This window comes from Mandrillus leucophaeus, unplaced genomic scaffold (genome assembly GCF_000951045.1).
Source record: "Mandrillus leucophaeus isolate KB7577 unplaced genomic scaffold, Mleu.le_1.0 Scaffold476, whole genome shotgun sequence".
NCBI lineage: Eukaryota > Metazoa > Chordata > Mammalia > Primates > Cercopithecidae > Mandrillus > Mandrillus leucophaeus.
This window is the reverse complement of record NW_012105098.1, coordinates 881,582-895,897: the sequence shown is the minus strand read 5'-3', so window position 1 is coordinate 895,897 and position 14,316 is coordinate 881,582. Positions and strand designations below refer to the sequence as shown.

General features: G+C 35.3%; 1 protein-coding gene across 1 annotated transcript in view; it reads left to right on the top strand.

Annotated features, from left to right (window-relative positions):
- The window catches only part of LOC105550314 (O-acetyl-ADP-ribose deacetylase MACROD2-like), a 1,021,967-nt gene that overhangs the window by 597,363 nt on the left and 410,288 nt on the right, over positions 1–14,316 (top strand). The window contains exon 3 of the mRNA XM_011995206.1: positions 5,208–5,237. Within this exon, the coding sequence (XP_011850596.1) occupies positions 5,208–5,237 (30 nt within the window). The remainder of the gene's footprint in view (positions 1–5,207; positions 5,238–14,316) is intronic.

Sequence of the window (14,316 nt, the reverse complement as noted above, 5' to 3'; positions counted from 1 at the left end):
GCGTTACTCAAGTAATCCCATTTTTGTAACTGAGCCAGTATTATCATTATCAAAATTACAATTGATCTACAATATACTGTCATAAAGGATGACTGGTATGTAGCACATTCTGATTTCTCTCATTTTGCATTAGATGCATTGCATAATAGAACTGTAGGAATTGCCTGCTAATGCTTTAGTTCACCCTTTAACAATTAAGTTAGGCAATCTTGGGTAAAGTAACATTCAGTAGACTCCATGCATGTTGTTTTCTATCACCATCTTTGGATGTAATTTTGGGGAGCAGGAGGGCTGCAATACACACACAGAGACACATACACATATTTATAATTTGTTAAGAGGGAGTTATTATTAAACATCTAAGTTGACACTATTTTATGGTTGGTTCTTCTGGGTCTGATCCTAGACAAGTGAGTTAACAACATCTTTGATCCTCTTTAGCTTTCTACTTTTGTAAAATAAAGGGGTTGGACCAAATAAGTGGGGTTTTTGTTTGTTTGTTTATTTGTTTAGCTTTTGGCAGTTTTTTTTTTTTTTTTTTGCCCATGCTACGATATTCATAGAAGTCATTGAGTACCTAGTAAGGCAAACCAGGACCAGCTGTAGCTCCTCCCTTGTACTTTAACAACAGTAATTCTGTTTTGTTTTATATGTGAATCATCCCAAGTAAGACTTCCAATTTCTGATGCCTTTTCACCTATTTATTAGTAGTAGGGGTCATTGTATTCTATTTTTGGCTTCATAGTGAGTGACAGCTTGTACAAACAACACAGATACTGGAATAATCAGTCTTCTTCAAATTCTATAGTAGTATGAACTGTAAAGTATTAATCATTTATTTATTGCCTATTTTCTACATGTGAATCAGTTAAGCCTATTCTTAATTTTCTTGCTTCGTCAGCTTCAAAGCAGGAAATTACACCATTGCCCAAAATCTCCAGCATTCTGTTGATTTTGTTTGGGAGGTATAAATCTAGTAAAGCATAGACAGAGGCCTGTTGTCAAATTGATAGCTGTATTTGTCTGCATAGATTGTATTTTCACAGCTGTCAGGTGAGATGGTTGCTTCCTATATAAAGTGGTTCTAGAATCATGCATGTGCTTGGGATTTTAATTGATCAGATTTTTTAGCACTTCCTACTTAAAGAGCTTCAAACTCTAGGGAATATAATGTATGCCATTCTGAAAGGTGGTATTTCAGCTTTTGTATCTTTGGGGATAACATGTTGTGAATGAAATTGGTGTTTTAAATAGAGCTCCTGGGGAAGTTTTTGCCAACAGTCCTTTTGATATCCCATGTGCTCTATTGTAATAAGAAAGCAGAATAAATAAACTAAACTAGGTGGTCAGGATTCTGTTAGGATGAAAACAAGTATAATTTCCTTTATAATGATGAAAAGCAAACAAAACCCTGCACAAATAGTTTTAATCAATGTTTAAAGACTCGTTTCCCAGACTCTTGTGTGTTTGGCAGATAGTCTTGGGTGGGGTGGAAATGGAGTGGAAAAACAAACAATTGCTGTGGAGATAATAAAAATTACTGGGCAAAAAGAAAAAATGGTATTTGAAATACTTTTTTTTTTTTTTTTTTTTTTGAGACAGAGTCTTGCTCTGTTGCCCAGGCCGGAGTGCAGTGGCATGATCTTGGCTCACTGCCACCTCTGCCTCCCAGGTTCAAGCGATTCTCCTGCCTCAGCCTCCTGGCTCATGGTTGACATGAGTTACCTCTTCCAGCATTTTTCATTTGTATTTTGAGAAAAACAAATTAAAGTGGTATTGACAACTGCCGTGATCATTTTTCGTTTAGGCTAATTGTCCCAGGAAAGGGATTCTTATATTGTATTCATTTTTTTTGTTTTAATACTTTAATAGTGAATATTTATAGCTATAGGAATTTGATACTTTTAATTAAAAAATTTAAAACTAGGTTCAAATGAAAGAAAAAATTCTCATAAACTTTAAAAATGGAACCATTTGTTTAGGGTATTGTAAATCAATTCTCCATATTTTACACTACAAAATTGGCTTCAGATAACCCTTTTCTCCATTTTGTGTTCATGTTGTTTTCACTTTATAAACAGTAAAACTCCATCTCCTTGCGTGAAGTTATTTTAGGGGGAAGAAAAAGTGCAATACACAGATTCATTATCTTGTAATGGCTCATTTTAGTTTTGCATTGAGTCAATCTTTGAGACAATTACTGTAACTTGATTTTTTCCTTCCCTCCACTGGTAATAAAAGAGACATTTTATTTCAGGGAAATATGAATTAAAATAGTCTCGCTTCATAAGCATGCTCAGAGAAGAGATTTTTAAATCTTGTTTTAAAAATAGTGGCATCATGTTCATGAACTTCAAGTTTTCTTTGTTCCTTTTCTTCTTTTCCTTTCTCTGTGAAACAGTAGGATTAATAGGAAGCATGTCCAAAATTCCCTCTCGGAAGAAATTTAGATAGGGACATAAATATATTTTATGCATTCCTACTAAGCATTTCCAAATAAGCTTTTAGAGTTTCTTAAGTAATCTTTGATTTTATAGGAAGAAAAAGGGTCAAAGTTTGCTTTCTTCACACACTTCAGTAAACAAATCCCTCTTGTATTAATGAAGAAATTGACTAAACCTACCAATTATCTCACTATTATAAAACGTGTCTTGAAAATTTATTAGATGCAGGCCAAACCATTAAACTCAGACCTTGGCTTGGAGAAGCTTCCATCTAATTGGGATATATCTCAATTTATTGGAGATAATGAAGTAGAAACTAAATTATTATTAATTTTAGACACACAAAAGTCGTTTCACTTCTGTAAAATGGAAGAAGTAACATGAATCTACCTGACCAATGAATGTTGGATAACCAGTTATTGGAGTGCTTTGTGGAGGCAAAGTAATACTACAAATAACAATAAAGTTTCACCTTTACTTGTGTATTTTTATGTCACTTTTGCTGAAGAAAAGTGCCTTGACATTTTTGCTAATAAAGTTAACTTTTTTGTTATTTTTTAGAGAATAGAAATAGATAAAATAGACAAATTTGATGGATTCATTGGAAAAATCTTTATTGGATTTATAGTTATCAGAACTTTTTTGAATATGATTATGCAGCCTAAATTAAGATTCTATTACATGGATAGTAATACACATGGAATTACCTTAAAAATGATTGTGTACTATGTAGAGTGTCAAAATTTTGTAAAATAGTTCTACAGTGAAGTTAAAATGTTACTGGATATGCTTATGTAAAATACATGAACACACATTGGACATAAACTAACTTGATGATTGGCCAGAACTGGAATTCCAATTCCTACACCTACCCATCCATCCACATCTATTGGACAAGTGCCTGGTTAAACAGATGGGCCTTGGGCTGTGCTCTCAAAACAGGCAACCTCCACCTTTATTGAGCAAAACATTGGATGAAAATAGACTATATTGTCTTACTGTGCTATTGAGCATGGTAATTTAAGTGAAGAGCTCCTATTTATTATTGTTGTTGGTTGTTAAAAATACCTTTTTCCTTATGAATGAATATGTGAAAATTGGAGGACAACAGATGGAGTCCCAGGGAACTGGAAAACCTATAGATAGGGAGGTAATTCTCAGTCAAATATGAAAATAAAAAATCAGCAGGAGTGTGAAATTTCATGTGGTTTTATAAATGCATGTAGCTAAGATTTTAGAAAATGTTTGGTTGATCATGAAATTTCTCTTTTCCACTAACGGATATGAGACCAAGTAGAATCCTTGATGTCTGTCCTCATGCCTCTTCAATAAGTTACCACTTCAAAAGCTACAAAGCTGGATTCAGGGCAGGACCTTAAATTCTGGCTACTGTCTGTGTAAATATCACACACTTACATGTGGTAAAGTCAGAGGGACTTGCAGACCTGAGTGATAGGGTGGCAGATGACTTTATGACATCAGAAGTGAGTTTTGTTTATGGTTGATTAATGACATTGCTACTTGGGACATGTTTGTGACAAAAGTACTGAGGGCAATTAGCAAGAGCAACAATTAGATAGTCCTATACTTGGAAGATTATATGAGACTAAATTTGACACTCTTAATATTGACATATTGAAAATAGCATTTGGTCTCCATGCATTTTCATGATATTCTCTTCAGTGTAACAATAATCACTAAGCTATCACATATCTAACCTCATAGAACTGTGAATATGGGCATTTGTTCTTCAAATGATCCATTATTTATTGATTGAATCATTAACAATGATATTTGCACCTCTTAAATTATGAAATGGGTGGTCTGTGGGCAGCATGCTAAAATTCAAGTATAAGACTTTCTACTCCTTTTTCATAATTTTTGTTTAAGTCTTTTGGTAACTCAGTTTTCACAAAGAAGGGGAGTTTGCTTGCTACCTACTTTCCTTGTATTACTGCTGGGCTGTTTTTTGGTGGCAAGAAATAATTCCTGTGATACTTAAGAACTCTATGGAATAAAGCTCAGTGTAGTGTATATTGAATTATGTTTTCTGGTTATTATATTTGGATAAATTTAGGCGTAAGATTGTTTAATACTTCAGCAGAAACCTGCAATGGAACTTCCTAAAAATTTGACCTTGTGAAAGAAATCCAAATGGAATTATTTTATACTTAATTTAGCGCCTATAAATGTGTGTGCTGGGCTAATAAATAAATAGGTAAGAAATACCACAGCACTGTTTAACGTTTATTTCTTTCCTCAAAATAAAAAAGTTAATCAAAAAAGTAATAAATTGTTACTATTTAAAGAGTTATTTCTTACTGCAAAATGTTTTGTGATAGCTTTGTTTCATTATGTTTAACTTAATTAACATAATACTTTTTTGTTACATTGTCCTTTAAAATCATTAAAATTGGTTAAATAATATTGTTCTATTCTACTTGATAAAATGGAGAGCTCAGAAGATTAATTTAGATACAGAACTGAGAATAAAACAGTCTCAATATGTGTTTAATTTCATTAGAAGGAAATATATTATAAAAATAGCCATTTGAAGAGAAAAAGATAAAAATAGTGAAATATTTTAATTTTCAAACTCATAAAATAGTAATATAAGCTGTCTTTAAATGAAAGTAAATATTTTATGTTTCTGTATGTATATGAGACATATGATCACTATCAGATTTATCTTGAATTACTCTGATATACTATATTTCTTATACATGTTATTTAATGTCTTTTGTTATGTTTTGTTTTAAACAGCAAATGCCAGTCTTCTTGGAGGAGGAGGTGGTAAGTCCTGAACATCACTTAACTTACAATACATTTTTATTGCTATACCAACTACAAGATGTTTAGTAACTTCTGTGACACTTCAAAGAAAATTTTGCTATAGTCATCAACCACAAAAATGTTAATCTTCCAAAAATAATTTATAATATGAATACCTTGGTTTGGTTAAATGTTATTTTAATTGACTTCAAGATATACACAGTACTCTTTTCTTCTTGTCAAACTTTGCATTTCTACTTTTGGCATAAGGTTTAACAGCTATAAGCTATATGAACACACATGTATGACATGTGTGTACATAGTTACAGAGTATTACATATTACAGAGTTATTTTTAATATGAATTCTAAACAATAGTACATTTAGAGGCTGTGGTTTCTTTTTCCACTATAATGACTTTCTTTTGCTTTTCATGACTTTGTAGCCTGAGAGCTTAATATATCAGCCACTTACTTTGAAAAATAAAAAAGAAATTACTGTTGACACTCTGCTTTTTCTTTCTGCTCAGTTAGAGGATAAAGAGAAGGAGATCAAAGTGAGCTGAGGGAGACAGAGATTCCTGTACTGGGAATTTTTTTGATACTAAAATCTTGTAACTATTTGTATTTTTATTTCTAGGTTAGGAAGATGAAAGCCTTCATAGTCCCAGTATATATAATATAGTAGGAGAGAAAAAAGTATACAATTAGAACAGAGTCCTTTTCATATAAGGCCCAGATGGACATAACTAGGTTTGTTTTCTCTTTCCCTGTCACTCTCTTTCTCCCTTCCTCTCTTGCTCTTTCTTTTTTCTTACACACAGTTGAAATAGATAGATTGTGCAGAGCCTTAGGCTTTCATCAGGAGGTTTCATTGTAATTTTTATTTGGAAATTAAACATTTAACCTTTGTTTCTCTGTAAGAATAATTGGTTTTTTAAAAACAGAATCTTGGACATAAGAAAAATAGAAAGGTGTTTGAACTAGAAAATGCTCTTCATATTATCACATGTCAATGCATGTTCTATGTCAGAGTATCATGAAAAGAGTATGGGATTTGAAATTGGACTTACTGTGTGGAGACCATGAAAGCGTTAGTAAATATCTCCAAGCCTCAGTTACCTCATCTTTAAAGTGTGAGGACAGTATTAACTATCTAAAGTGTTTATTGTGAGAATTAAACAAAAATATCTGCTAAGTAACTAAGTCATGGAATAGTGCAGGATTCATAAATGTCTATTTCTTTTCTTCTTTCCTAAGTTATTTTAGAAAATATGAATCTGTAGGATGTTTCATTGTACTCATTATTGTATTTGGGGGGAATTAGAAGGGAAATTTTTCCTTAGAAGTTGAATTCCCAGTAATTTTTTCTTTCTGTCTCTTATAATAGGTGAAGAAAACATTATTAAGATAAATTGTCCATAGTGCTGATTTCCTTACAAGATCTATTAGTATTTTAAGAAACCTCACGAATACTGTTACTACCATAGAGGAAAGTTAAAATTGAGTCTATGTAAACACATTCATCAAGTTAAAACAACAAATTAGGTAGACGATTCAGTTATTGCTTTTGAATATTTAAAAAAATTGACTTGACTAATTATTAGCCACTATAACAGAAAAAGTAAGAAACATTAAAGTCCAAAGTAACAGTAGTTTAAAAGAGATAGAAATGTATTTCTGTCTCATGTAAAGGTAGTCTAGATACAGGCTGGAATGGTTGTATGGTGATTCTGTGGTGTCATCAGAGACTCAGCTCTTACTTTTCTGTTCTTTCCTAGTGCATGGCTTTCATACTAAGATGACCTCAGGGTACAGGATGGCTCCTGGAGCTCTAGCCATCATAAATATGGGTACAGGTCAGAAGAAGTAGGAAAGGCAAAACATGAAAAAAAGTGAGCTCCCAAACATGAGTCAGTTTTCTTTAAGCAGAATCCCACATTATCTTTGAATCTGGACAGTATTCATTCCTAGCATGTAGTCTTTTATTCCAAGAAGCAATACACTCATTGAGAAAAATTACTGTTCCGTTTACTAAGGAGGAAGGGGATAGTGGAGGTTGAGGAAAACAGTGTAATGTACCTGCCATGGTGGTTACCTCTATATTGTCAAACTGCTTTCTTTAAATATATGTATGTATTGTTGGTGTGTATAGAACTGACTCTAGTGATTTGGCTTGTATTTTCTTATGATTCCTCTCTCCTCTGTGAGAAGATTTATGAATGTCTAGCAATGGTAAGACATTCAGGAATAGGCCAGTTTTCTATTTAGCTAAAGTCTTTATTTTAATGTCTTCCTCTAGATGGTTGATTTTGCTCAATTTGTCATCATTTATAATTTTTTGAATAATAAAATTAGCAACTCAGCATCATCATAAAGATAAATTACAACTATTTAAGATGGTTGTAATTTCTTTCATTAAAGTAGGTCATTGACAGGTTTAAATTTATTTATGCACTTCTGGAGATGTCAAGATTGCTCTAAAACATGCGTCTGATTTTTGGAAAGCTGCATTTAAAAATTAAATTTAAGGAATATTTTTAGCCTTCTCTGAGCTGATTTTTGACCTTCTGAGTCTATGACAAATCTTTTTAATCCTCTCAGTGATATTTGTAAAGTAACAGCTAGTAATCATCTAATAAGAAGCAATTGAATTGATGTAATTCTCTTGGATTTAATCAACAAGTCCTTTTTTCAACATGAGTTAATATCCCTTCAAAGGTTCCTCAAGAGAATAATTTTTTAATTGACTAAACAGTTTTATCAAGAAAATTTGACACTACATACAAAAATAATAATGGGACCTAAGTCCCATTCTTTAGATCCTCAGGAGAACTTTCCCCATATTCTGTATGAGTAGTACCTGATTGTGAAATGTAGACAAAATTATTGTATGCAGAATTGTATTGGCCATAAAATCTTAACATTTTGTTGTTCTTTTTTGAGTGCTTACCACCGATGAGACAGATCCCCTGAAAGACTTAAAAAATGTTCACGTATCATCCTCTCAGTGCTGATTTTAAAGTGAGAGATTTACTTTACATTGATGTGAATTTTCATCTTTGAGCTAGATATCAATCTTTCTATGAATGTATTGCCACTGACTGCAGTTCATTGTAATGAGCATAGGTGATGTGATTACTTCTACTCAGTCATTTCAGTTAAAATTTGGTAACTTTTACCAATTTTACTAATTTGTTTGGTAAAATTGATCATTTTTGTTTATATATAGATAAGTTGAAGGCAGAGATGGATATGTACTAATTTCTTAATTGAATATATAGCTGGTCTATAGAGACTGAATTGTACTTTTCAGGAAACATTTACATTAGTGTTAAAAATCTTTTAAGTTCTGTTAATTTTTTGACAAACTTTCCATTATTATTACCAACAGTATCCTGTATATTATTTTACCTGTTGTTATTTTAATGGTTGAGAGAAACTTCTTCAAGGTTATATAGCTTATAGGGCAAGGTTGGAATGAGAAGACAGTGTTCTCGACTGCCACTCCAGGGCTGCTTGCCCTGGCACTGTGGTTTTTAATATGCTTCTGCTCTCCAGGTTTGCTTTTCTATGCACAGATGGGTAGCTCTGTTTACACCAGGAAAAATAAGTGAGAGGACAGGAAAACATACAGTTAAGATATGAATGTTGCATTCCTTGGCTTATTTTCACAAGTCTCAAGATCTATTGATAGCGTGAAAGTCAATACAATGGCACTGTCTTACAGTACTCTTGGATTGCTTCCCAGTTTCATATCCCTTTTTTGTGCATTTGAGATTCAGTCTTAGAAGACATTGCATTTCAGATACATGTTCACCCATCTGTAATAAGAATGTTGTACATGCACAAGGTCCTGTGATGCTGGTACCTTTGGAATATATAGTAAAATATAAATCATTGTAGCCAGTCTTAAATTATATAAAGAAGTAGCATTAGAAAGAAAAATTAGAACTAAGGAGCTAATTCCTCACTTCCTTTTGGATCATTATATAATAGACAGGAACAAAATTTACAGCCTCTTACTTTAGATATCTTTTCTTTTTCATTGATGTAATAGTTTTAACACAAAACTAGAACCTGCTGATAGAACCCAAGCAGGATATTGTTTATGGGATGTACTTCCTCCTCCAGTCTGTCAAAGTACTTGAGGGATAATGCTAGACATTTAAAATGATGGTTCCTGACAGAGTGGTAACTTATTGTCTTTTGTACACATAGCTTTATGGCTGCCATTTTAATCATATATACATACACATAAATAAAAAATAAACACATATATTCGCATCAATGCTGTAATTCGATACCTTATTCCTGTGTTGATTCTGTGGCAGGTTAATAGATAAGTACTGTTGTCTAATAAGCAAGTGCTGTTACCTATGCAGTCAGCCCCAGCTGCAATGCATGCAAAGCCATTTACCCGTGAGAACAGAGCGGACACTGTGAGCCTTCCCACCTCTGATGGCTTCCTGCTTTCCCTCTGCCCCTTAGAGTAGGCCCAAAGATGGACAAGGTTCAGTACCTTGCGTTAGTAGCTGCTCCTCTAATCTCCCTCATTTCTGATTTGGACAGTTCTCCTTGAAGAGAGGATTCATAATGCTTGTCTGTTATTAATGTCCCTTCATACAATGAGGCGGTTTGTGTGGCGTACCAAAATGCATGTTGAAAAAGAATAAAATTATAACCTGGGTGATAGGTGCACCAAAATCTCAGACTTTGCCGTTACACAATTCATCCTTGTAACCATAAAACACTTGTACCCCAAAAGCTATTGAAATAAAAAAAAGAAAAAAAAGAAGAGTGAAATCATAAACCAAGTGCTGTTATATCATAGATAGTATTTGTGCATCTCCACACACCCATCATCTGTTTCTAAACACAAACACACATATGTGCACACATTCATTCAGCAAAGATTAAGTGAGTTACTATTGTTTGTCCGTATTGATTGGTCAATAAACACAGCCTTTTCCCTGTGGCCAATCATGATCCCTGTTCAGCTGAATTATTAGAGCAATTATAGTTGTCTACATTCTTTCAGATGTTCCAAGGATTCTGCTGGCATAGTCTTTTGAGTTAAAATGATGCTTTCACATTAATAGAATGGGCATTGGATGACTTCTTTAAAAGGCAGAACAGATACCCTGAAAACAACTCTTCACAAAAAATCTGAGTTGCTACCTGGAATTCCTAACATGAACAGCAAAGCATTTAAAGGGCTTTTTGAATGTGTTTAAGAGGCAATGATTTCATAAACTTTGTCTTAAGCATTCGTAAGCAGAGTGGAGCGCCTTCTCACCCTCCCTTCAAATACACAACGGCTTTCCCAGCATATATCACTCCGGTGCTCAACATCCCGCAGTGATTCTGTTTCACTCTTGTTAAACCTCCAGATGTGGCCAGGCTTCAGGCATGCTGGGAGGAATCTAGGATAGCAGTCAGCGGTGAGGGACTGAGGCAGTTTACAGAGGGTGAGTGTTGGGGGTTGCCCCTCAGGAGAGTCAGTCAAGCATGACTAGTAGTGAGTTTGCCAGCTGGCCTGTGCTCAGCAGGGGAGGGACCCCAGCCATGGGCCTGGGGAATAGCAACAGCCTCTCAGTCCTGAGAGAGAGCAGCATGGCAGGAGAAACTCAGGGGCTCTGGCCTTTTTACTCAGTCTGGGAGCAGAGATGCAGGAAAGGATGTGATGCTAAACCACAGAAAATAAGGTTTAAATCTTAACTGCCTTGGCCAGGCATGGTGGCTCATGCCTCTGTAATTTCAGTACTTTCAGAGGCCAGAGTAGGAGGATTATTTGAGCCCTGGAGTTTGAGACCAGCTTAGGCAACATAGTGACACCTCATCTCTACAAAAAATAATCAAAATTAGCCAGGTAAGGCTGTGCATGCCTGTGGTCCCAGCTACTTGGAAGGCTGAGGTGGGAGGATCGCTTGAGCTCTGGAGGTTGAGGCTGCAGTGAGCCATGATCACACCACTGCACTCCAGCCAGGCCATCAGAGTGAGACCCTGTCTCTTAAAAAAAAAATCTTGACTGCCTTAGGTGGGATTGATCCTGGGGACTATGGGCGGATAAGCCTGCTAAAGGAGGCCAGGAGGCCCAGATGTGAGGAAGAAGAGGGAAGGGGGTTAGGGACCAGGAGCCAGGCCAGGTCTGACAACACTCAGTTACACACTGAGCCAACCTACTTTTGCCCTCCCTCCTTCCCCCCTCCCCATCTTCCCTCCTCCTTCCCTCTTGCCTCCCTTCCTTCTTTACTTTCTTCTTCCCTTTCCCTGTTTCCCTCCTTCTTTCCTTCTTTCTTTTTCTCTTTCTCAGTTAACAGCAAATACTGATTACCTCTTGTGTACTAGCCTTGAAATCAATGTAGGTGAGATTCTTAGAACTAAGTGCAGCCAGAGGCATAAGTACTTATTTACACATTAATATCTTAAGAACTAAATAGGTTCTTCATGCAGGGAAGACGAAACAGAACAACGAAAGTCAACAGTTTATAGTGGTCAGGGAAGACTTCCCAGAAGAGGTGACACAGGAGCAGTCTTGAATGATGAGTAGTAGTTTTCAGGAAGCAGAACGTCATGATCTATTCAGATGTATCTCCTACTCTTTGCTGTAGAGATCTTGCTCTGCCATCTCCTCACTGTTCTGCCATCATATCATCCAGGCCTTGGTTAAGCCGTTTTCTTTGACAGTCCCAGCATGCCACTTAAAATGGAGTGAAAAGTGTTAGGGCAGAACTGAAGAAAGAACTCTGGCCGGGCGCGGTGGCTCAAGCCTGTAATCCCAGCACTTTGGGAGGCCGAGACAGGCGGATCACGAGGTCAGGAGATGGAGACCATCCTATCCTGGCTAACACGGTGAAACCCCGTCTCTACTAAAAAATACAAAAAACTAGATGGGCATGGTGGTGGGTGCCTGTAGTCCCAGCTACTCGGGAGGCTGAGGCAGGAGAATGGCGTAAACCCGGGAGGCGGAGCCTGCAGTGAGCCGAGATCGCACCACTGCACTCCAGCCTGGGCGACAGAGCAAGACTCTGTCTCGAAAAAAAAAAAAAAAAAAAAAAAAAAAAGGAACTCTGGTGCTGGTGATGTGGGTGGCAAACCTCCATCAGAGTAACCTGGGCAAAGTCTGGTGGTCATCGCCAGTGCGAGCTCCTCCCTGCTTTACTTTCTCTTCTGATTACCTCGCCTACTTGTCAGTCTAGGGACCATCTCTGCAGCTGCTCATTCCATTTGGATTTCTAGTATGTGTTTTCTTCATTCTAAATGAGCTTGTCTAATTCTTGTTCTTAAAAGTTTAACTTAGCCATGGTAGCTCTAGTCTTGCCTGCTGTTTGTCATTAAGCCTTCCAGATGCTCTTCCTGGTGGAGGAAGGTGAGGTGGAGAGGGTTCAAAATCCAAGCCATGCGTCAGCTTTGATCTCTCCTATGGTAACGGCAATTCTAAGGACATAATTTGTTTATTACACTTCTAACTTTGGTTACTGTGATCCCTTCATTCTAAAGCTAAACTTCAAAGTTATTCATCATGTTTACTACACATGCTCCCAATTCTAAGTGAACTTTCCCATCGAAAATCCCTGTTGAAAAGCCAACCCTATGCAGATTAAATGCTCCTTCTCATTGTAGCCATACCTGAGCCTGGAAGTGTATATTCCTCCATTAAGGCAGAAACTTCCTAAGAGTGAGTAATTTCATATTCATCTTTATACCCCTGGCTCATTCTATCACACAGAGTAGGTGCTCTGAGATATTACTGTCTCTCATCCTGGATTCTCAACATGTTTATATAGTTTGGTTTTGACCAGTTTACTTTGGAAAGTTAATCTCTTTATCTTCAAGTGATTTCTAAATGAAAAAAAACCCCCAAACTTCAGAAATGGTTATAGCAGGCAACCTGAGGATGATATTCATATTTATGCAGTAATTATTTTTATCATAGTATTATCTTTTGTTTTTAAAAAGTTTGTATAGCCAGGATCTCATAATTTTCTTTAAATATATTTACTTTAAATGGGCAATAAAGAGAACAATATGTAATTGAATAGATGGGGAAATGAAATACAGAGAATTTACATTCTATATCACATGGAAAGAGGGAAAGCCTGTTGTTTCATTTGTGTTTTACCATATTGAGGGTATTTCACCAGTTATGTCATTCTCCTTTTTCATAGTTTGATTTTAATTTATTAATAATTTGTCTTTAACATACTACAAGTAACTTGTCATTGACATCATATTACTAATATGTATACTCGTGTTATCCTACAATGCGTTTCTATTTTCTTTTTTTAGCTTCAATAAGGTTTAACTAAAGAAAAATTGTATGTGTTGGTACTCTTAACTGGATCCTCTTTTAAGGTCACTTGTTTCCATTTTGCTTTTGATTTTTAGAGTTTGCCTTTTAAAAATTAGTTTTATAATTGGTATGTATTATTTATATTTGTATGTTTCTTTCATAATTAACGGTTTTTTAAACAAATAGATGTTTAGTCATTCTTTCAGAAAATGTTGAGATTAGTAAATTATGCGCAAAGATAGGAATCAAAGGTTGTAAAGAAAAAAAAATAACCATAATAGAAACCCTCTTTTCAGATGTGGAAATACCTTGGTAAAAATTCTAGGCTCTTATAAGTTCTCTCACTGTGTTGGGCTAGCTAAATGACACCTAAATGGTTGGAAGTTCAGATAATAACTACAAACAAATATGTTAAAGTTAGGAAGTACTCTAACAGGTGCCAGGATATGTCTACATATCTTCTTAATTATATAGCAGCTATAGTATAATGCTTGTGTAGCTTATCTACTTGTGTTAAAGGTAAAAATCTTTTTAAAACTATAAAAAAGAGAAGTTTATTGAGTTCTGATTTAAATCGCTCATCCCCAAAGAGTCTCTGAATGCGACCTATTAGTACACAGTAGGAAACAAATTGCAAGCAAAATACTGCAGGTCAAGCCTATTATGTTTTGCGATGACTACATTATATTCCTTCAGTTTATGGAAAAGAATTTTTTTTTTTTTTTTTTTTTTTTTTTTTTTTTTTTTTTATCTGATGTAGCTCCACAGTAACACAAGGTGGGGCAATTTCTTTGGGAGCCACTTTT